Source organism: Chlamydotis macqueenii, chromosome 7 (assembly GCF_036417535.1).
Source record: "Chlamydotis macqueenii isolate bChlMac1 chromosome 7, bChlMac1.mat, whole genome shotgun sequence".
Lineage (NCBI taxonomy): Eukaryota > Metazoa > Chordata > Aves > Otidiformes > Otididae > Chlamydotis > Chlamydotis macqueenii.
Genome location: NC_141562.1, coordinates 9,864,112 through 9,889,754, shown reverse-complemented (window position 1 = coordinate 9,889,754; position 25,643 = coordinate 9,864,112). Strand labels below are relative to the sequence as shown.

The following is a 25,643-nucleotide window of genomic DNA, read 5'->3' as shown; positions in this document are numbered from 1 at the left end:
GGAGGAATTAAAGGAAGAAAAAGAGTAAGCTATATAAGTGAAATCTAAACTCACATATATCCATTTCCTGAAGTTCCTCAGGAGCACCTTAAATTCCCATCAGCAAGCACTGCTGCTGAACAACACGGTGTTCACCCGCTCCCAGTGCATTAAGCGTGGCAGACCCATACAACCCTGTGGTGAAGCAGACTAAGGACATAGCCTGAGTTAAAACAGCCAGGGTTAAACCAGCTAGCAAGTGCACAAAACTCCAGCTCTCTCCAAAAGTAAAAATTATCCATGGTTAGTTCTAAGCCAGCCTGGTCCCCTATGTGACAATATAAACACCAGTGACAGCACAACAGAAAGGGCTGACAACAAGAACAGGAGAGCAGGGCAGGTCTGTATTTTGGGAAGGGAGAGGGAAAAAAAAAAAAGTTAGCTTACACTTGCTTTGAAAGTGTTTGTGGAACTACAGCATCTGACCATTTAAGATCTGGCAATGTAGTCCGAACTTTCATACCACTGAAGAAGTCTTTAAAAGACAATTAATAGCATTCCTAAGGAAGAGTAAATTTAACAGGGTGAGGAAGTATGTTGAGAGGAGAAGGGGAACAGATAGAAAAAGTTACTGTCTCTCAGTCTGATCTTTAATTCATTGGATTATAGAGGAGCCGGAGCCTCCAGAAGATGAGGTTGTGGTATGCCCTGAATTCTTCAGCACCTATGCAAAGCAGAGCAGACCATGCCAGTGCCAAACTGGTACTGCTGGGCAGGAATCAGTCATTACAAAAGTGCTTTAAGTTGTTTCACTTCCCTCGCTAAAGCCTTAATGTTACAGGATCTTTTTATCAACCTGAACAAACGGCTTGCTTAGAGATGCTACTGGAAGATTTACATTTGGTTGTGTTTTCTAAACATATATTTCAAAATACTTTAACCCTCTCCACCCCTCATCACCAGACAAGACTGCAGCATCTGGTGCTCATTAAAGCCAGGAAATTGCTGCTTTGGTCTTTATGAAACTGGTGAGAGTTGTTAATTGGTGTTTTTTGAGTTGTTTTTTTTTTTTTTTTAACTTTAGCCTTTTCAAAGAGCTATTTTAGCAATTTCATAGTAAACAAGAAATTTTACTTCACAAATTGTTTAAATTCAGCATAATGCTAAATCCAGGTATTAGCATTTTGCAGTTCAAGTTTTCAGAAAGTATTTATCAAGCTTGAGTTAATGAATAATCATTATGATAGTCAATATACAGTATTTTGCAGTAATCAAATTAAAAGCTGTAAACAGCATAACAGAGAAAAAAAAACAAAACAATTTACCAACTTGCAGGTCATCTACTCTTAGCACTTCAGCTTCACAGTAATTTTTTTTCCCACAAGATCAGAAAACAACCCTGGGTCTTGTACAGAACAATCTTAAAACCTTGCTGAACCTTATTATGTGCATCTTGTCTGCAAATTTCAATACCTATGTATTAAAATTTTAAGGAAAATATGTTCCCTGCCCTTATTGATTTGGTATTAAGGATCTCAAATTAAAAACTGACAATAGCAGTGAGAAGAACCCTACAGTAAGCCCTAAATGTTTCATGATAGGCTCAGTAACGTGACAGAAATAACAGCACAGCTAGAGATGTCTTCCTAATGATTGACTGAGGAGGAAATCTCTTCATATTTCGGGAGGAAAGCTGGGAACGACCAAAGGCCACAACATACATCCATAGAATGTGATGCTACTGAAACTGCAGGCAAATTATCCTGGAAAATCATCTCAAAAATTTGGTATAACTTGATTAATACATGATACAGTGTATGGCTGGAGTACAAGACTGTCCATCTGTAACTGCTTCTCCCTCACTGAATGACTGCTTATCAGAGACGCTGTTCCCAGCCAAGGAAACAGGGAAAGATAGCGTGTTCTGAGTTCAAGTCCCCGGAGAGCCAGCCAGTTATTTGTTGCAGACTCTCCTCTCAATCACAGAATGTCATTAAGTGAGGCTAGCGTATGTTAAACACTTCGAATATTTTCCCTATATAAACAGCTGCTGTAGCTGCAAATGGAAAGTTACATAATTGCAAACAATTGATACCAAGTATAAACAGAATATGTAAACTACACTTGATTTCAGAAGAAATAGGGACCTCTAGCTTAAGGGGTTCTTTGTACACATATTGTAATTTACTACCTTAGGTGTATATACACACAACTTCCCAGAGCAAAGCAAGCAGGAGAATACAAGTCTTAACTCCAGAGCCACCCTGCAGTCCACAGGCATGTGAAATATATATAAAAATAAATAGTATAGGATGTTGCTAGAATGCCTAGTTTGCAGCCCATCACTATCTAAACTATCTTTTGGCATAAAGATTCTCCAGGATAATAATTCCCACTGCAGATGCACTCTCTTTGCCCAGCTGTATTACGTATTCCCTCCCCTCAAGTTTTAGTTTTATTAACAGCTTGTAACTTTTAGCTATTACTTCCCCCGGTATTCAAACTCACTCCATATACTAATAGAACTTCATCACAAATCTACCATTATCTTCTCTTTGAGATCACTAATAAAGAGGTTAAATTAATCTACATATAAAGCTGCATCTCTAAGGACCAATCCAGAACCCGAGTTATTTCTTATTTTCTCCCCTCAAAAGAAAAACAAACTCTCCTGCCTCAGTTTCCTGATAAGCTTTAGCTCTGTATCCATTCATAGCACTTGAGGCAGAAAGTACTCAGAAGAATAAAGGCAGAGCACAGGTTTGCACAGGGACCTTGTCACTCTTGCACTACTATAAACATTAGTTCCACAGATGAATATATACATACACAACTGCATTTTTTCCAGTCTGAATTACTTCCCTATTTTTCCCCTCTCAAGTGAGATTCTTTTTCCATGCAAGCGAGGAAAAAAAATCAAATGAATTTGTTCTTCAATACCATGTGGGAAAATAGCTCAGAGGTTGAATCTCACTTTACATCATAGAAGTGTTATTAACCCTATACCTTTCTAAAGAGGTTATTTTTATTCTTATGAGACCTTCTTAATTTACAAGTGTTAGCCTAGATCTCCACCTATACATTCTAAATATAACATTGAGAAATTATTTGAATTCTACTTTCTTGGTTTTTAATAAGTTTCAGCCTGAACAGAAATATATGCAACGTTAAAAATCACTCCCAATTTCATTTTCCCTGCAGAAGATGAATTAAGTATTAGTTTCATTCAGTCACAGCTATGATTCTTGAAGAATAGAACTAGAAGGCTTATTTCAAAATGAGATGATCCAGACTGTATACTTGGTTTGCATTAGAAGGTTGTACTTCCAAAAAAAAGCATATAAAACATATAATACTGGCCATACCTAAGAAACAACTCTACTTAAGTTTCTTCAAGAAACCAAAAAAAGCATGCAGACTGTCTCTGCCAAGGACAGAATGAGTATATATTGTTCTAACTGAGCTCGACCAACATACATGTTTGTACTCCACAGAAATAAGCAAAAATCCTTACAGAACACCCACTAATATACAATTTTACCAGCAAGACTACCTGACTCTGGCTGCTGTAAAGAAATAGTTCCGATTACATGCAAAATTATACAGAAGAAAGCACACACGCTACAGACAGTAAGTACAATAGTATTTATCCTTAAGTACTTGTAGAAGTGCAAGCTACTTGATAGGTTTATGCATCAAATACCTATACACAGCTGAGATAACAAAACAAGAAATTCTTATAAACAGAAGAATGAAATGAAAGTATTTCCCGTGTCCACTATTGATATGGTGACTCTAATGAGAGTTGTTTTTCTATAGTTTTACTATTCTAATAACTAATTACATCCCATAAAAAGAACAAACCAAAATACCTTTTTTCGATTTTGCTCCGATCTTCAACTTTGATGGCCAAGCAATCTGTGTATTTGTTTCTTCCATAATCTGTTAAAAATAAAACATTTATGAATAATTCAGTTTTTATTGTTCTTCTACAAACTCAAAAGTTCATTTTTAGCAAAGACGATGTTTATAATTTTAAAATCTGTTAACTATTATTAATTATAAGTAGCACAAGTCATTAACTACTTCTCTGGTTTTCTTGACAATTTTTGTCTGGTGATAGGTGGAGCTGAGTTCTGATCATTGAAGAAAAATCCGAAGAGCAAACCAAAATGCTTAACAGTTTCCATGAAGTTCAAGTGAACACTAATAGCCACAGCACGCTCCAGGTCTACCTCATAGCAAAGTCAAAGCTTTATAATTCAATAAAAGTATTTCTTTAGTTATCTTAAAATGGCTTCAAGGTGAAGCCTATCAAATTTGAAACAAGTCCTTTTGAGTCTTCGTAAGTCAAGAGAGATGGGTTTGCCTTCACAGGTTGGTTTTTTTGCCTCACCTTTATTTGAAAGCAATTTTTCATTGTAAGCATATCCAGACTTCAGAAATTTTACTTCTTGGTTTGACAATGCAGAGATTTAACAGCATTTATTACAACACAGTGTGCAACTTATCTCCAACAGAGAAAGACTCTATGCACTTGCACACACTTTGCTTTGAAATCCATGTAGTCATTTGGCTCAATGTAGACTCTCATTCTGTTGTTGCCTTTATTTTACTAAGTTCCCTAGCTGTAGACACATTATACTGAAATTTAATACTGGCACAGAGTTACAGTGCATCACTAACACATTTAGCAATAACACAGGAGAAAGAACTGAATGACACTAAAGACTTGATATGTATGAACTGAAATTCAGTTCAAAGAAATGCTAGGCGTTATCTACCGAGACTAAATAACTTTTTATATTAAGATCTCATCAATAAGTATGATGAGATCATACCTCTCATCACACTTGAGAGATGTGAGTATCTGATCATCATGAGTAAGAAACTCTCATCATCATGAGGACCTGAATAAACAATAAAGACCTGCCCATATTAGACCATGACAAGATAGTTGTAGGATGCCAAGAAAATGCACCTGTTAAACATCACACAAAGAAGGCATTTTTTTAAGAAGAGGTGTTGATTACAGAAGGCCCTGATGACTTTTCACGTGGAAATGAATTGCCTAGTTCTGTTCACACATGGATAACATTTTGTACAGCAACACACAGAAGGGTCCTTACTTCTTGGAAAATTCCAGTAGCTTATGATAGAAGACATTGGAGTGACCAAGAACAATCAGTTTGCTCAGCATTACTCATCTCAACTAGAAGGAATCCTAGAACCACAAAACAAGTTTGGAAAAAGGGCAATTCTGGAAGTCATTTAAGCCCAACCTCATGCTCACAGCAAGGCCAAGTGCAAAGTTAGATCAGGTTGTTCAGGGCTTTGCCCATCAAGCTCTCATTACCTTGATGGAAACAGATTCCACAGCTTCGCTGCACTATTATTCCAGGGTGTGGCCACCCTTACTTAGAAATTATTTTCTCCTATCTGGTTGGGTTTTCTTTTGAACAACCTTTGGCCATTGTTACCTGTGCACTTTTAGGAGGAGCTTGACTCAGTCTACCTTCTAACCACTCACAGGGTTGCTGAAGACTGCTATTAGATCTCTCTTTTACCCCACCTCCTCCATGCTGAACAAATCCTGCTCTCAGCTTCTGTTTGCACATCAAGTGCTCCAGGCCCTTCATCAACCTGGTGATCATCCACTGGAGTCACTCCCACTTGTCAGGATCTTTCTTGGGGTGAGTTGGGACATAACTGGACAACATTCTCCATACGCAGCCTCACAATAACAGTGCACAGAGGACTAACCCTCTCCCTTGATCTGCTGGGAGATTATTTAATGCATGTAACAGTAACAAGTAAACAACTGCTCACTGTAAACTTATGCTGTGAACTAGAAAAACCTAAATCAGAAGAACTGAAAGAATATTTGATTGCTGTAGGTAGAAAAGGAAAGGGCAAGAGCTTTACAGATGGCAACTCCCACAGTCTGGTTCCTCCTGCATAAAGAATATTTATTCAATTTCCTCAAAAGGACTAAAAAAAAAATTGTGCTCTTTTGATTGCTGATACAAATGAGAGCTACAATACACAAGGAGTAGACACTACACAAATAAAAGGACAAGGGGGTGAATTAAGCAAAGCAGTACGTTTTAGTACTTCTAGTCATCTGCAACAAGCATAAGCAATAAAAAAAAATTCAAATTCCAAAATTACCAGCCAAGCCACTTCCAAGAAGAAAATGAATGCATTAAGAAAACAGCTACAATACCAATAAGTTTTCCATAATGGTATAATTTAGAACTAATGCAGACTTGTCTAACAGTTCTTAAGTCTTATCTTCCACATCCAAATCCCTGGGACATCACAACAACTTCCAGATTAGTATACCATGTGGAAAAACTGAAAGTGTCAGCCAGACTTCATTATACGTTATTTTTGGTTTCAGCAGCTATTGGATAACAAGTTACAGCTGAAATAAGACATTTCCAGGAGGGTGAAATTCGATCAGCAACATACACATGCTTTTCACAATTTTCCAACCCAGATGTGAAAAAAGCCATTTCAAAGAATTCACTTGTGTCTGATGGAGGGCTTTGGGCCAGGATTATTCTTAATTGTGCAACAGGCCATGAAATACACAGAAAAATAGGAAGGCATTAACTAAAAGGAGAAGGGAGATGCTAAAACAAAGAATGGTGCAGGACTGAGTTAAAGATGATCCAACATAAAAGGAACCACAAGAGAGGAGTGAATCAATGTCATGCAAGACAAACGTTACACCGCATCAGTCCTATGCCCTCTCAATAATGTCTGGAGAGTTCTGTCTTAAAGAAATTAAATCCTCCCTATTTCTCACACTAAACCAAAACAAAATGAAAGCCGAACACTTCAGAGATGCACACATTCTAGGGACATATGAGAAAGATGCATAGGAGATCTTCAAAGGGAAAGAATTCTGACTGCCAGCCCCTGAGATTTCACCACCTAATATCCTTAAGATCTTTGGAGAATGCAATGCTAAAAATTACCACATTAGACCAAAAAGATGACTCAGTTTGGTCAATACAAAAACAAGTTTATTTCCTGTCTTAGGCAGCTAGGCAAAAAAAAAAAAATCTGGATGCATTTAAACAAAGCGCATTTTTTGAAGTCTAAAAAGGCTCAGAGTATGTGCTGGCTTTCAACTCCAAGTAGTAAACTTTATGATAAATTCCAAGTTGATTGCAATAAATATCTTTTCAACAACTTTGAAAGCTGTATATTATGGAGAAAAACAAAATAGTTCTTGCTGCAGCACTTATTTTTTCACTAGTGAAAATAATTTATCTTGTCTGTAAAACAATGAGAATTGTAACAGCCTAAAAGTTTGCAATGGAAAGTAACTTCTGGTTTTATTTTTGAGGAATTGGGGCTTTCATAGGAACCCTTAAAATGACAGTTAACTACATTGCTTGCTTTTTAAACTATTTCTTGCATTTATTTTATTATTTACATACTGTATTTATTGTAACAGCAGGAGTGTCACAAAGCTCTAAAATCCAAGAAATTGAGTTTTTACTACAGCTGGTAAACTTGAAGGTAAATACCATGTTGAAAACTGTGCAAGAGTAAGACTGCACAGCGTAGGTCACTGCCTCATCATTTCTAGTTCTGTTTTACCATTCTAGCTCAGGCAGTTTTAAGTGCCAGGATTTTGTTTTTTTCCTGAAAAAAAATTTGGAATCATTCCATAAAAACCTTAACTGCATTTTGCAATGGAATAGTTTTTAGAGAAAACTCAGCCTTAGGCCACATACCCTGAAACCAGCAGTACTGCTCTCAAATGAACAGAACAAAACAGAACTCATTTGACAAGTAATAGAAATAAAAAGCATATATTTTAATTGTTTAAATACTTCAGTTACAAAACATAGAGGCATCCCTTCTTTTCATGTAAAGTAAGTGATATGGTTTATGCTAACCAGTACTCTCCTTGCCTTGAGGGATGGACTGACCAGAGGGAGTAGGCTTATTTGTCAGCAAGATTTAATCCCATAGTAAATACTCTCATGCTGCTTCTTAAAATGAGAGCAACGCTAAGACATTATCTATCAACATCTTCCCTTCCTCCCTTTTCCCCAAGAGAAACTGTGGTGTTTATGTAGCCAAAAATATGTAAGCTATTGTCAGAAGATGACACAAGATACTGGAAGATACCAACAGAACAAGTAAGGCTGTGCCCTGACCCCTGAAAAAACTGGCTGTAGTTGCAAATCATTGTGCCTTCAAGAAAAAAAACATCTAGCTGTAAGGCAGCTGGAAGAAAAGCTTTTGGCTTCCTTGTATTCCAGCTTGAAAAATTTATAGTTTGAGCACTTGGATGGATTTACATTAAGACAGTAAGAAGTTATTTTTTCTTATGTTGTAATTTCTGTGTAGTTGGTTTTGGATGAAAACTGGAATGCCCTGAATGCAAAAAACCAACCAACACTCCCCAAAAGCCCACAAGCATTTTGGAATTCAAAGCAAGTATTTTACACATAGTAGATGAAAAATAATAATACAGCAAATAGATCTTTTTTCATTTAAAGCAAGCACAGTAAATAAAAGTAATATTCTTTATAGTTAGTGTTGTTATTTATTTCTGATCTTCCCACCTCTGGGATTTGTGCATCTTGGCCTTTTCCGCCTCCGTTCTTATTCCCAGTGAAAGGAAAAACAGGTAAGAGAAGAGCCTGCATCTACCAGTGGGTTTCTAAAATTGGTTTTCTCAACTTCAGTTCAACGAGTCATTCCAACCAAAATGACAGAATTAACTCTCAGAATTGCAAGCATAACTGTCAAAAAAGCTCATTCGTTATTTCACCAATGGAAAAACCCTCTCTTTCAGTGTGAGGTATTAGCTTCCTCAGTTTAACCTTGCTTAATACAACAGACAATATATACAAAATTTTAATATGTAGAGTACTTAGACACAGAAGCATAGATGTTAAAAATATTGTAAACATACCTACATTGTATTTTTAGAACAGTTACATGTTTATCAATATGTAAGAACATCTTTTTTTTTTTCCCTAAATATACAATACTAGGTTTTGTGGATACCCTGAATTTTTCATGCTATTAAAAACCCTAGGAAGCAATGACATGGTATGCCCACTGGGGGTTTTTATTTATCTGTCCATGTCATGTTTTGAACAGCTGAGGTTTTGTCTCCAAAGGGCTGGCCCAGGTTTTCCTCTGTGCAGGTTAAAAACCAAACCGAAACACTTCGGTTTAGATTAACAGCATCAATGGCACTAGATACTTACACTTAAACATTTGCAGTACTGCAGCGGTACCCTTTTTTCGACTATCAAACAACACAAATCCTCAGAGAGCGCTTAACTTCTCTGCTGCTTTGAATATTTTAGAGACTGCTCTCCATTTCTTGTAATCAGACTGCAAAGCCTGTCCATCAGTCTGGTGACAAACCTTGAAAATTCAGTGTCCTCCTGCATGTTTAGCAGACTCGGTGGGTAAAGTATACAGAAAAAAAATAAGTTGAATAAATACAGGTGATCATATCCATGAAAATAAATATCATTATTGTCTCTGAGGCAGCATAAAACACAGAGGTGGATGAAAAGCAGGGGAGGGAAGTAGGCAGTAAATTCTTCTAACTAAATTAACCCTTCTAAAAGTGACCCAGTTCCCTTTGGGCAGGTCTTTCTCCTTCAACAGGTTAAGTGCCAACGCAAACTAGAGGAAAAATAACTTCATCCTTTTAGATCTTGATTTTTAATCAGGAATTGCCTCTGTGTGCAGACAAAAAATTACCACAAAGCATACAATCAAGACAGGGCCCAAACTGTATTTTGAATTATCTTGAGTCAATCACCATGACATTCTCAGCCCTACATTTAAACATCTTAGAGTATTTATTTGTATAAAATCATCTCCCAGCAAGACAAAAAAAGTACGACCAAATAAGATGTCATTTTTCCAAGCAATATGAAGTTTAAAACGGAAAAGAATTTGATGCAATGCTAATATAACAAACTCAAGCAAAAAAACAAATGAGGAAAAAGGGGAAACTACTGTGAATAAGAAAAAGAACAAAACCACACTGAAGTAGGAGATAAAATACAGATGGTTGAGCTGCATCAGTAGTCCTCCCTCCTCCCTCCAGAAACTGCAAAGGATCGAGTTCTCCATCAAGCAGATATTGGGGAGGGACTGGAAATGCAGGATAGACCCTGTTTCGTGAGCACACCTCAGAGCAGTAAATATAAGGGCATCTCTAGAGAATTATTATTAGCAAAACAACCATCTGGAACTTCAGAGCCAACTGGATCTGCAAGTTCAAGGTGGCTCCTCGTCTCCATTTTAACATAGCATCAATAAACACCCATTCCTTCACTGACCTAAGAATTACAAAGCCCCCAGAGCCAGAAACAACCTGCAACAGGTATTACTAAGAAATAAATGCTGTGCAGTATAACTGTGTAAAGTTAAGAGTTGCTGCAGAGAAGAAAATCTCATGTGTGAGGGTAGGACAAGGACAGGGAAGGACAGAGAGGATTAAAAAAAAAAGTATCATTTACATAAATTGAATGATAATAGGAACTCTGTAAGTAGATGTCTGCTAATCTCATTTTAAAGTTGAATCTCCATCAGATTGAAGAAGACTGCAATTCCTTACGTATTCCCATAGCTTGCAAAGTTTATGGAGGATAACTTGTACCCAATAAATATTTCACACACAGTTTCTGAAGGTGAAGTTGACTAGTTGTTTTTTACATCATTGTACTCATCTCTATTTTTAATGGGACTGGTTTCTGAGAACCCTTTTTCCACAAATCCTCAAGAGGATTTCTTCCATTAATTTTACAGAAGATGAATGTTACTGTGTAAGACAGCAAAGAAAAAAAATACAGAAATATCAGTAGTAAAAGAAAAAGTACTACCATGGTAATGGCCTTTCAAAACTTGACAAATATGTTTTTCCATAGGTATGGAATATTAATGGGAAGACAGATCCAGTGTCTTAAAAACTAACACTCTTTTTGCAGATCCAAAACAGACAAGCAGTTGCTGGTGCAGAAAGCAAGTCAAGCATTACGTTGATATTCTACTCAGCTCAGCAGGTAGAAAGATATATTCCTGCTATCAACACCGACTCCGACTTCTCCCAACACAAGCAATTTCTGAACCCTATCACATGTTTTTGCTCCTCTACAGGTACATTTTAACTTCTTAATTACTCACAAGGAGAACACTGTTTAAAACTTAAAACTGAAAATATACCATGAGGGTAGATCACAATGCTGGCTGAGTAACCTTAAGATGAAATAACTGTGAAAGCTCTTTAAGTATGGTTTTGAGGGATAAAGCAAGCTTTAAAAACAAAGGCTGTAACAACAGATGTTTTTAAGCATCAAAACCACTTCAAAGTCAGGTTTCTTATAAAAAGGAGACCAGAATGTGATGGAACTTTACATGATGTCATCCATTATCTGACACAGATTTTTAATTATTTGGTTTTCCAAGTATTACTTGAAATATTCTTCAAGACACAAAATTCAATAGTTAACTGAAAATACTATGAGAGATATCCGAGTGGTCTGATCACATTTGTCTTACCCAAGATAAACCACCTCCTCATTTTCTGCCTGTTAATCTTCCCTTACACCTACAACAATCTTAAGTAGTGAAATTGGCCAATACAGAACCGATACGTAGTACTGTCTTTATCTCAGCAACGCCTGTAAAATGGCTTCTTAGCAGACACAAATGCTCATTTTAAGACAGATACAGGTTCTTACCCACCATCATTTACAAATGCACAAGTTGCATTTGATATCAACACTTTCTGCTAAAATGTCTGGTTTGTATAAACCAAGTGCTCCAACTGCTTCAACTCAACCAGATAGATAGCCACAAAAAGTGAACAGGAAACTTAACAAGTATTTCTAAATCAAACTGAATATGAAAAATATAAGCTTGCATTCTCTGAACGCAGCTGTAAGAACCACAATGAAATCTGGCACTGTGCATTGAATATTTAGAAGTCTGAAGTTCCAGTTGATCAGCAATTTTATTTTTGACAAAAAAAAAAAAAAAAAAACACACAACAAAAAAAACCAAACCATTCTTCTTTCTAATAAAGAGACACAAAGAGTTCAACATAAACACAGTCACAGTTCTGATGCAGAATCTTCTTGTAATTAACAAAGCAAGAGCAGCAGGGCAACAGGATGAGTTATCCAATTTACTGACTCACAAAAAAGCCAAAATTCACCACTGCAGATTTCACTCAAGTTTTTAACATCCAAATGAGCATTTCATTTTAGAAACTGAAACCATTACACATACAATCTAAGTATTAACCAACTGGTGACATGTGACAGCTTTAAAATCAGACCTCGGGATGCCCAGTTAAAACAAAAACACACACTAATTTTGCCAGTCTCTGAATATTTTGTTTCACAGACAGCAAACGTTCATCCTGCATCTTCCGCCTTCAGAGTTGTATTAGTGTGGCTCCCTCAACGTGTATGCATTTAGTGCAGCATAAACAAGCTTATTCTTACAGTTTACTTGAAACACTGAATATAATTTGCATGAAACTTTTTTTTAAAAAAATATATGTTTCTGTATTAGCAGGAGAAGAGCTGAAGAGTCCTCGTAGACAAGGAAAACTGGTGAAGCAGCAGTACCTGAGAGGATGACTGACCCCTGAACACGAGTTCTGTCAGCAAGAACAGAGCAATGGGTGTAGCTTGAACCAGGAGTATTATATTTAATGGTTTGTTGGGGTATTTTTGGGTTATTGGGGAGGAGAAAGCAGGGAAAGAACAAGGACAGGAATGAAGAACAAGACAAAATGGAATTGTGTAAAGTTACCCAGGAACTGACAGTGTGAATTTAGCATCTAAAACTGGTGAGAAGCCAGAGCAAGAGCTTGAGATGCCAGAGCCAGAACACCTCAATGGTAGAGCACCAAGGATTACTGGATTTGGTGAGGAAATATAGGGCATCTCCAAAATGTGGTGCCAAAATGTTTACTAATGGCATACATGCAACTGTAACCTACTTAAATACACAACAAAACAATGCATAGGGAGGACAATCATCAAGCTCCAGTTGATTACATTTCTGTACAGGAAGGACCATTACGAAAAGTGTGCCACCTCAAGTGCAAGTGCATGCATCTCTCGTAGGGCAGGGTTACCTGATTTTCCTCCTTTATATTCTGTCAGAAACCCCAAACACATTTCAGAAAAGTATCTGTATGTGACTACGTGGCTAGTCATTCTCTCATTTCACTTGTCTTTGAAAAGGGTATTACATAAATTGTTTTAGAGACTGTTCTATGGGATAACCCATATGGATAAGGTTCAATACTGTCACACGTGGGTTTCTTCATACTTTCCCTGCAAGTCATCTGTTTCAATACTACAGGAATTTGATCTTCACAGACTAATTTGTCCACCTTCGTTAAACTGCGTTTCATAAAAAATTAAAGCATTTCTGAATTCTCTAACTAATCTAGATTTAGGTATAAAAAGGCTGCAGAAGAAAAACATGCCTGTTTCCAATTCGCATACTTCTACACAGCTTCACGTCAAACCAAGCAAAATAGTTTCCTCCAGCTTTTCATGACCAATAATTTTGTGGTCTGCATGTACAGACTTTGAGACTTCCACAAAGCAGCAAGCTGTTTGTTGTCAAGGACTATATCCCAGCCCAAGTTAACTCTAAACAGGTTTACCCTATTTACTAGGTATTCACAGGCTATTTCTAATGACTTTATCTAGAATTAAGGCAAGCGTGTGCAGGATGAAGAGGTACTGAAGCTAAAACTAGAGGACAAGATTAACATCATAGACAATGTATACATTTATTCATAGTTTTGATCAATGGGTATCAGCTGACAATAATTCAAAAAACCTAATTAATAGGTGATATACAAAGGCAATAAAGGCAGCAGAGTAAACAATATCAGCTTTACAACTCAGACTTTCAGGCTATAAATAAAAGCTCTTAAATCAGTAAAGAGAGAATTGGGGAAAGCTACCTATGTGGATACGGCTTATGAATTTATATTGTTTGCTTTTCTATTAAGGCATTTCTAGCTTAGAATGGCAGAGAACACATGCATGCACACACACACCGCATCTTTAACCTTCACTTTACCTAAAATGACCTGGGAAAGATGATTCTTGAAACAAGGATCTTGTTTAAGCAAGCAAATATTACAGTATCCTTGCTGCATCCAAAAACTGCAATAAGTGAACCTTCTACAACAATAACTTTTACAGAACTTAGTCCTTCATTTACAAGTACAGCAAATAAAGTTAAGTGAGAAGAAAACTCTACCGAGCAGAAGTGCTTCCTTTACTTGAATTTAATGTTTTGCTCACCGCCAATGGAAATATTAATCAAAGGTCACAGGTAATACTTTTATTTTAAATGAATGACAAAGTATGGTCAAAAATGTAAAGGGATGCATGCAAAAACTAAGCTATAAAAGTATCTGTGTGATTAGCATTAATGAATTCTACACAAGTATTAGAAAAAAAGGGATATTTATATAAGAGAAAAAACATTACTTAACAACAAAGCCCCCACAGCACATAATTCGAAACACCAATATGCAGCTAACTCTTCTCTCCAAAAGCAGATGAAACAAGTCTCATCCCTGCAAATCAGGAACTTTGTGTATACTATTAATCTGTATAATTCCCATACTCACTTCCTCTTTCCTCACTTTTTTCACAAAGAAATGAAAGAGTAAAAGCATTTCCGAGGACCAAAGTCCCTCTTCTGTTTAAAGAGAGGATTTAACGGTTAAGCGAAAAGGACTAAGCATCTCAATCGAGACTGTAGTGACAAATTGCTCCTTCTCTGTTGCTTTACAATGCAAGGGATCTTGCACACAATGTCAAGCATAGCAACAAGGTGGTGTAAAATGCAACTTCATCATCAACTAGAACTCTGACTCGCTTGGAACGCAGACTGAGCAGTGATGTAGAGAATCACTCAGTATAATATTATGGGATTAAAATGTCCACTGTTTCTGGCCAAAGGATTTGTTCACAAACAACTCTAAGGACAGTTGCTCTTGTAAGACTTATACCTGCAGTGGGCACTTCAAGGAACAGCCCCATCAGAGAGCATTCTCGTATTACAGGTAAACGTTCAAGGTTGTCCACTTTATATCAGAATCAACGAAAAAAACCTAAAGATAAAAAACCCCTCAAACCTTCTAATTACTCCATTGCCTGAACAGAATGATTGTTATCTTAGAGATGTGACGAATGCAGTTTTCTGGAAGAATGAAGCCTTCCCACTACTTCACTCTGCCTGAACTAAGTAAAAAGTTAAGTAAGCATTCTTGATTTACCTTTTTAGAGAAAGCGATCCAACCTAAACAGTCTCCTTCTTTCCACTGGGTGTGGTTTTGCCAAAAGGGAGACAAACCTCTCAATCTCAAGACTTCCTGCAGATGTTGACTGCAACTCACATTCTTTCAACTCTCTAATCCAAACCACCCTCCCCAAGCAGTTGCTTCCTCTTCCCAGGAAACTAAATGAGAGGAAGCTCAATGTAAATGAGAAGCGCATGTCAGCGTTCCCATCACAGCCTAGCACAGCTGGGTGTTTCAAGCAAATTCTGGAAACGCGTGGCCTTAATATATCCTTGTCACATGCCATGAGCCAAACTCTACATCAAGAGGTTACTGTAGTGCTAATGCAGATACCAATTTCTACCCAGAAACAGTGGAAGGTGTGGAACCAGTTTCTGCAATTCAAAACTGCTCCTGCGGCTGACAAAGACAAAACCCATGATAATGTATAACAACCATGAACTCACTATCTCTCACTAGGCAAGATAAATAGCACTGGAAAAAAACCAATAGCTGAGCTGTTGCCATCAGAAATGGGAATATAGCCTTAAGGAAACTACAATTTTAAATATGCAGTTCAAGAGAAGTCACGGATGAAGACAAATGGAAAGCCCTTCAGAAGTTACTGTTGAACATGGACAATAATCAGCCTGAGACATCTCGGTCTCAGGTCAATGATTGCTATTTTTTATGTCTGAAAATGCCCTAAGCCATTCACATTTGAAGCTCTACCTACAAGTTTCATAGAGATTGAGAAGGACGACCAACCAACTTTCAGCATGACCTACTGGAGACAGAAGGATATAACTTTTTTTAGTTAAAATTATTTGTATCAGTATATACTATATACACTTACAAAAGCATTAATATATTCATATACACTGTATAAATATATTCACATATAAGATTTTTGCAAGAGTTACAAGGTTTGTCACAGATCAACCTAACAAATGTTTTTCAAAGATACAAGTGAAAGCACAGAAAGTTGCAGAACAAGATCTTTTACCGTCTTAGAGCAACTGGGCTTGAGGCAGCTTCCTCACTGCGTCTGCTGCCAGAGCCTCCTAAACAAATAAAGGGTCGTGTACATTCAGTAATATTACATTCAGTAATATCTACTGCATACAGAAGATGAATTTAACAGAAGGGTAATTAAGGTAATTAAGGATGTGGTCCGATATACTTATTTTTCACAATTATTTTTCAATAATTGTATTTTCGTCTTTGTTTTTTGGTTGTTTGGTTGGGTTTTTTGTGGGTTTTTTTTGTTGTTGTTGTTTTGTTGTTGGTTTTTTTTTTTTTTAAATCTCTTACTGCCTCTGTTTCCAGCATCTATACTGGAAGACCAGCTCCTTTTAAAGGATAGTTTCACCAAATATGGCTTCCACAATAGCCTCAGTATCTTTCAAGGTGCTACTCATTTAATAAAATAAGAAGCTACAGATGAAACATGTTACATGTAAGGACAGGAAGGAAAATGAAACAAGAAAACCCTAGTCTTCTACACGCCTAAGCTCCTAGTAATAAACAGAAGAGATTCTGGTACACACATGCAACATTGGCCCACTTGCGTCTTCACACTGTCAAGCATTACATCCCCTTCAGGAGTAAGGGAGTCTGCAGTCAAGAGACATGTGAGCATTTGAACACACGCTGCACTTCAATCCAGTGTTATCCTAAAAACCCCTAAGTAACTCTAACTGTGCAAATTAATATATTCCCACAAACACCATTTCTCTTTTATTAAAAAACATACAAAAAAACCCCAAAACCCACCCAAAGAAATCCCCCCACAAAATCTAAACAGTCTCCAACGTTCAGAAACAATAAACCCACAAGTTACAGCTGGTTGGTAGTATATATTGTGCTTTCTACAAAACCAATTCTGCAAACAAGCTCTTGAAAGCCAGGAAAGGAAAGGCTGCAGAGCCCCTTCAGAAATACTCCCAAAGCCCATGACTAACACACATGCACACTGAATTATGCTGAAATGAGCAGCTTACATCTGACCTAGAGTCAAGCACTTGGGCAGAGCACAATGTGTGCATCATTTCCAGTCACCACCTTCTGCACATGCAGTCCTGCGTTAGCCCAGGAACTCCACCCAACTTCCACTAAACCCACAATCTTCACCGATTGCCCTACCATACTGTTGATAATCTCATGATAAGGCTAGATACGCACTGTTGCCCTGAGAAATTTCAGAATGTAAGGCTCTCAGCAGCACTAAGATTTCCAAGTGTTTAAGAGAAAAAAAGAAAAAAAAAAAAAACAACTTGATGAGGCAAGAACTAAAAGCAAACAGAAATGATGCATTAAATTCTCCTCTGCCCACATGGCCAACCCTCATCTGTTTTGGATTATGAACTCTTCAGGGCAGAGACCCACCACCTTCTTACATTTAACCTAAGAGTGCCATGCATATCTATAGTGCTACATAAATTATATGTTCCTTGGAACGATGTCCTGGCTTTGTCTGGGAAGGGCCTTGCTTGCCTATGAGGCGTGAACCAGATGTTATGGAACTCAATTGAAAAATTCCACCATCAACTGAACATGGGCTTTGGATCAAGAACAAGTAATAACTTCATATTACGTATTACGCTCACAGAATAAATTAGGACAATAATATACGGAGTAAGGTCCACAAGGATCTTGTACCTAAATAGTATGTAACACAACAGCAAACCAATCCACGTTTTTTTAAGATTACCTGTCACTGAACTGCAGATCGGAAAGCTCTAGAGAGATAACTACCACATTATTTACTTATTTCTTGCTAAATTATCAGCAGCTCCCAGTGGTTTTGAAAAATCCACATTAGACTATGTTAGTTTTTCCCCGCTTTGAAGCAATAGTAAAACTCAGAAATATTTAAGAAAGTATGCTGAAGTCTTCAGATTTCTTTTTTAAGTGACATTACCAAAAATAATTTATCTACTTTTCAGTTTAATTCAGAAAAGGAAAGGGCACTTCACCTGACCTTCCCTGCCATTGAGAGGGCAGAAATGTTAGCTTAGTTTGCCCCTTGCAGCCACGAACTGGGGCTTATACTCTAATTCCACCAGCAACTGCAGAGTATGTGCTCGTTTCTGCTAATACGCTCAGTGAAATAATGCATTTTGATATTTAAATACATTATTAAACTTAGCAAGTTGAAAGTTGATAGCACCAGTTCACATTCACCGAGCACCTGCGTGGTTATAAAAATCCAATAAAGAAATGCTGCTTGCTCATGTCTGAAGACCAGTAAAAGATACTTAGCACCAAAACCTTGTATTAACTTAACTTTCTTTAAAAGCATGACAGATCCATTAGCGCATACCCTGTGTAACTTAGCAATCCAGGCTGAGTCCCCAACTTTGAGCCCAGCTCAGAGAGCATATGAGCAACTTCTGTTCCTCCTGAGGGCGAGCTAATTAAGAACTGAGCATTGTCCCCCACAGAACAGCCACCAAGCAGGACCCAGCAGCCACTTCCAGAGCCATCTGCAACAAGTCAGCCTTGCCTCACTCCCTCCAGTACCAGCCTCCTCTCCTCCCTCTTGGTCTGCACGTCTTAGCATACGGAATCACTTTCTTGTTACCTCTTTACCTTGTTACCTCTGTCATTTCAGCATTTCTTTCACCTGGCACGTCCCTTCCACACAACAATACCTTCAGCACATCCCGGGTAGAGTTTGTCAGAAAATACTATACGTGGCACTGTTTACGCAAACTACACGCTCAGTGCTTGATGTGCCTCTGAAATAATGCACTTCCCCTCCCTGTTCCACTGAAAAGCCTGCCAAGACTGCCCTGAAGAAAGTCTCATTTTTAAAACTATTTTAACAAATGCATTTCCTGTAGCTTCAGATTTGTATTACATTTCTGAAAGCATCTTGCTGTCTTAGCTTGCAATGTGCTGCAAATCGCTTGCTTCCTTACTGCACAACCTGGAACAAATGAAGGCTCTTGGTTTCACCTCCAGAAACCCTGCCTTGATCACTTCACATGAGAAAGGAAAAAGCGTAACCCTGATAAAAGGAAATTGCACAGACAGAGACTGTGAGTAAGCCATGAGCAACTGCCCAAAGATTTTTTTGAACAAAGGTAAACTCGCAAAGAAGACAGTTTCCATCTGTTTTTATTAGCCATAGTATTGTGTGTATGTACTTAGAAACATCAGTAATCTAGAGTTGAGGAGACTGGAACAAAAATGCCTGTCAAAATGAAGCAGCTTTAACCTATTGCAGTATCCAGACTGCAATGTATAATTATTATGGATGTATATGACAGTATACTAATGCCAAAATAGCCACCACATCTATTATCATTATGGATAAGTAGTGGACTCTTACTCACACATTTTAATAAATTCTAGCACATTTTGCTCTCCTTTTGAATTTAAACCAGTATTTTCTGCTATTACACTAACAACTACATAATTGCAAGGTACATCACATCTACAGTAAATTATCAAGTATCCAAATACACGTCATATATAAGCCACTCAATCCCACACAGAGGGAATATTTTGTCTACAGTAACAAAAATTATGAGAAGATTTATACAAGTGTGAGAAAACACTGTTGTAAAATGAACAATGCGTAGAATGAAGTATATGCTACTATGGCTTTGGTTTGCTCCAGCAAGTAACAGCATACCCATGCATTTTGGTAAAATCCTAAGGAAGAATTACTGACACATCTCCTCTGTGCACACTAATATTAGACAGTTAAGCACAAGCACTATGTCCGGAAAAGTAACTCGTCATCAGGGAAGAGCAACATAGTCTGAAGACTCCCATAAAATATTTTCTAAAACAAATAGTTTGACAGTTTACATACCCCTCCCCACCAGCCTTCATCAAAGCATCTGACAACTACGTACAGAATAAAATACACTTTCACATCTAAAGAGAGATCTTTCAGAAGCACTGCTTATAAATATGAAGAGAACATGTAAAATAAGGCAAACTACTTGCTTAAAAAGCAACTGGTTCAAAAGGAGTTCCACGGCATTTCAGTACACAGCATGAAAACTTACACCGCCTTCTCTATAATACAGAAAGACAAAACAGCTCATCATCTTCACTAGCGTACTATATGCAGATCTTCATCAATGTAACTCGTAAATAACATTTTACACACTATTCTTAAAAAAAACCAAAACTAAACAACTAACATGTTGCTTTGCAAAATTTATTTCAAAGTCATTACTCTTGACCATGTTTCTCTTTGTAGTTTAGTTGCTGCAGGACTGTTTTTTCCAGTCCTTCCGTGCCTCTGTCTAACCACAGACTTTATTGAATCACTCTGTGGACTGTGCTTTTCTTTCTCAAAAGGCTTTTGCATTTCTCAACCAAATATTTATGCTTTCAACAATATCACAGTAAGTTTCACGTCAGTTTTTCAGTAACAGGATGTAGCGTTTATCCACAGACAAAAACCTTAAGACCACCTCACATCATCTTTGGGATGAATTCCCTGCTATTAAGCAAAGTAAGCTTTCATAATGCATATTTTGACATTTTCAGTTAAAGAATAATTAAGTTGTCGCACACGAATGACAGTAGCATACACCAAAGAACATATTTCTCATCACATTCCACACACAGCTGATGGTTAGCAGACACATTATTTGACAAAACCCGTTTTATGATTTGATCAATCTAGTGGAAACTGCACATCAGGTTTAACGAGCTGATCTCATGAATGAGCAATGGGCATAATTTTTCCTCTAGTCAGTTGATGTTACACAATTAAAATATCTTCTTACCTTTTGAAAAAAGTCTTCCCCACTTTTCCCTTTGCCCTCTGCAGCAGCTGTAAAATACAAGTGGGATCTGGTTACTAAATACACAGGAGAAAGTGTACAGGTTTACATATAGAAACTATCAATGAGTACATGCTACTCTGAAATCGTAACTCGGTTAGTTTTTTTCTCATGCAATGAACATGTGCCAACAACTGGCTAATACCCACAACATCCTTTTGCAAATCACTCGCTAAGGATGGAGCCCAAGCAGATGTTCATATTTGCATGCTAGAGCTATAAAATACTGACTGATACATATTTTAGTCCCAAAATAAATATGGTCATACAAGTCTAATGATTTATTCACACTGCATACTTTGCCATATAATTCTACCAATAGGAGGACCAAAAGAAAGCTAGGAGGGCACAAGACTTACTATATCAAGATTAAAAATAAGAATCAAAACAAGAATAAGCATTACGGTAAGCCAGAATTGTGTTAACAAATATTTTCCTCTATTCTGCTATTTTTTTTTTTATACTGAAGGGAAATACAGAGCTACTGCTATGTGGTTTACTGAGCCTGAGAGAACGCCACAAGAATCTAAACACTTCTTAGTGCTGTTAAATAGTCCTCTCTCGATTGCTTGCTATCCAGTGAAGATTTGCAACACGTACTTTCCGCCAGCCAATGTTTATGAGCTACTACATTCAAAGCAGCTGAAAAACAAAAGGCAGCTCTAGATACTTCCCTAGAAAGGGTGCCATTGTGCAAACCAGAGGCACGAGCACGTTTGGTAGTGATGTTCATGAAAGATGACTTGAAGCCAAAAGTGGCAATGAACGTGGCTATTCGAAGGGCTTGGCAACTGTGGGCACAGAAGCATCGTCAAGCAGAGAAAAATTAAGAGGTCTTTACTCTCTTAGCCTAGTATATCAAAGTCTGAAAGGTGACAATCTTGACTTGATGAAGAGCAAGGTCATCAGAAAATACCTTCACACCAATCCCATTTGGAGGAGAAGAGACAACGGAGAACGCTACACTCCTACTCATATCCAACACACACCTCCTGCAGTGCCAACTGGCCCCTTGCACTGGGTCAACCATGACAGGGGCTGCGAGGACCTCTGCTTCAGAAAGGATGAGCTGGGAAAAGAGACATCACCAGAGGAACACGTGACAGCACACTGAAATGCTCCCTGTACTCTAGGGCTGTACTAGTCACACTGGGACACTTGTATTTATATAAATAGAAATGCTTACTAAAGGCAGAGTGAATAATAACTAAATACATGTAGACTGTAAACAAAGTGCAGAGCCTTCAGAGTACTTTTCAAAAACAGTACAGACAACACCACAATGGCAGAACAAAACATCATTGTAGAACAAGCTTGGAAGCAACCGTATAATTCAGTGATTCCAAGAGCAAGCCTGGATTAGAGCCTGGATTATCTCCCACGTGTATGTAAAACCATAATTGTATATTTAGTTAACATAAATGATTGCACTTAAAATGACACAACTGCATACACGGCTTATGGTGCAGCTTGTCTGTGTTGCAACTTGAGACCTAGCAACTTAATTCCAAACATGGGAGGTCACGCTAATTATTAAGAGGATAATTTCCTCTTCCCTGGAGAAAGAGATGCCTCCAAATGGAACTCCAAGTGCAAGTTTCCTGAATAGCACTGGATAGCTTAAGAAACTCATTGTCATCATGATTTTTCTTTATTTCTCATGTACAAAACCCCCCTCTAGCTGACTCCATCACTCTGGCTTCAAAACTTTCCTTCAGGAACTTAGTTCTCCCCACTCTTCTGATTACACAAGCAATCCCGAACTCTGAAGTTAATATTAAATCAGGTAATGCAATGTAAGAACAACTGAGCAGGTTCAGGCTAGTGTCATGAGATGACGACATTTGAAACAGGCTTCTCAAAATATCAACGACAACACTTAAATACCACGGAGAAAGCGCACAGGGCAGAGTTGATCTAACACAGTTCAGAAGCCCATGTTATTGAACTCACATGCAGTGACAGCAGAGGCAGGGACTAAAGCCCATCAAGCAGTCACCTCATCGCAGAGCCATTCCAGACTCTGCAATTCCACAAGTCTGAGAAGAACACAAAGCCCTTCTCGCCCTCAAAACCCCCAAGTGCCTTCAAGTACAGAGTAAACTGGTGCAAGTTTCCCCAGAACAAGGTTTTCTGAAAGCAAAGAAAACAACTGGGGAAGATTTCAGTTTCTCAGATTTACAAGCTACAGATACTAGCAGAAAAACACGATTTTCTTCTGACAGCAGCCACTTCATAGATCCATGTTGTTTTACAAGTTTTCATTAACTCAGGGATCGCTATGAAACGCTTTTGGGAAATGAGTACCACCATACTATTTCAAGTGAAACATCGGACCAACGTGCTTTTCATCACAGGGTATATGAGAAATTGGATATGAGAACATGACAGATGCAAGGCTGAAGTTGCAGCTTTTAAAACAGAGGTTAACATGATTTCTAAACTGAATACAAACAAGAGATTACTTCAATAATAGCAGTGATGCTCTGCAGGGCATTTAAACAGAATGCTGACAAAGCAAATTCCAAGCTTTTTATTGTAGGTTTATTTTTAAGCTAAATCATTCTGGTGACCTGATTTACAGCTTGGCCCCACCAACTGTATGGCACAACAGATGGACTCCAACAAGCATGGACGAGGTAAGGAAGAAGGAAAGGGAATGAAAACATTCTAAACAGTTCACAGGAAAAAAAACAACCAACCAAACAAAAAAAACAGTACAGGGAATTGTGAAGTTGGAGCAAAAGGTACTTTAGAAACATCTTTAGTTAATAACCAGCAGTTTTAGTTGTTCCAGCATACGATAAAGATATGGTCGTTCACTGCAGCTTTTCAGCACGTAGGATGTTTTACGATAACCCATTTGTCAGGTCTCATGATATCTATGAAAAGGTAGGGAAGAATGTATGGTGTTTTTTGGAAAAGATACTGAAGTTTAAGATACCTTAAAGCAGTTCTTCACCTGATTAAAAACATATTGCAATATATTAGTATTTTGTCACTTCGTATCCCTCATGGAGCACTAAATCCATTAAGAAGTACGCCTCTGATCATTTTTCACATATAGTGATATGTTTCTGGATATTAAGGTAACCTAGTCATTAAATTGCCATTATGCACCAATTTTTTTTTTTTTAAATATACTTTAAGACACAATTCTGAGCATAAGTTACAGTAAGAATGGTATCATTTTCACCATAAAAGAAAAAAAAATGCCTTACAATTTGAAGAGAAACTGCACGAAGCAGTATATTACTGTCGTGGTTTTGTTAGTGAGAGGGGTTAACTGCTAACCTTTTAGGTTAGCAGTTCTCCAGCTATTTCCTCTTTTTGTCCTCCATCCTCTTGATATAATTCTTTGTACTAATTATATTCATCTTCTTTTACTTAGCTTCCTAAAACTTGCTCTCTTATTTCTATGAGGAGAAATTACAGCTAATCAAAGTTAAATTTCATCAGCAGTTTATGAATTTTGGGATGCTACCCACTACTACATACATTTTAATTTATGTTTACCTCCAAACTAAGTACTTATGTTTAAGAAAGTTTCCAACACATATGCAAAACACTTCCTAGTCACACGAAATTATCTCAAAGCCTTTCTTCCTCTCCAAAGCAGGCAAACACAGTTCTAGCACTTCTCAAAACAGCACGGTTCTAGCACTTCTCAAAACTAGCCAGACAGAAGGGGAAATTTATCCATTTCTTTCCTAATTGAACAGCTAAACAGACTGTGTTCAAAAAACAAGACAAAACCAGCATCTTCTGCAGGGAAATACAAGCAAGAGAAGTATTCCAGTTATAACATTTATGCACAAGTCATTAAAAGTGGGAACCATTTACAGTGTTCACTACAACAAGCTGCAACTTAGCAAGTCACTGACGTTTACCTCAAATCAGATAAACTGAGACAAAAGCAAACGTTAATTTATCTTTAGGAAAAAAGTTTGCTAGGTCATTGTATCCTAAGCTCAACTTCTTTCTAAACAAATCTTAAGAGTGTTAACCCCAACTCTCCAAATAAACCTCATCTTTGAAACATCATATCGAGAAGCTCTCAAAACTTGTATCTGACAGATGTAACCTCGCAGATTATTTTAGTAGTCTCACGAATATTAATTGAAAATTTAATATGAAACCAAGCTCTCTTCAAAGAGCAGTAATTCTCCAAGTTCTCAAACACCCAGGAGAACAAGCCTTTTGTGGGAGGCAGAGGGGGCCAGCGTAGCTCGTCTGATCCTGAAATTTTAAATAAGCTTTCAGATTTTAATGAAGTTTAGCATTTTCTGACTTTACAAACAGAACTAATGATTTCAAAAGACCAGACCATTAACAAACAACATTAAGAAGTGACACTTAATGCCTGTGCTTACTAAGTTACCATCACTAATCCTGATTTCATAATTATGTCAACTGGGGCAGTCCAGTTACTTAATGGCTTGCTAAATTCCACTTCAGATAATGATTATAAAAACATTTAGAGCTTTCTTCCTACAGATGCAGCTCACTAGAGCTCT

General features: G+C 37.5%; 1 protein-coding gene across 2 annotated transcripts in view; it reads right to left on the bottom strand.

Moving 5' to 3' along the window:
• BICC1 (BicC family RNA binding protein 1) overlaps positions 1 to 25,643 on the bottom strand; it is a 106,275-nt gene that overhangs the window by 49,133 nt on the left and 31,499 nt on the right. For both annotated transcript variants that reach the window (XM_086752636.1, XM_086752637.1), the window contains exons 2-3: positions 21,070 to 21,116; positions 3,852 to 3,921 (exon numbers count right to left, since the gene is read on the bottom strand). In XM_086752636.1, coding sequence (XP_086608762.1) covers positions 3,852 to 3,921; positions 21,070 to 21,116 — 117 coding nt within the window. The remainder of the gene's footprint in view (positions 1 to 3,851; positions 3,922 to 21,069; positions 21,117 to 25,643) is intronic.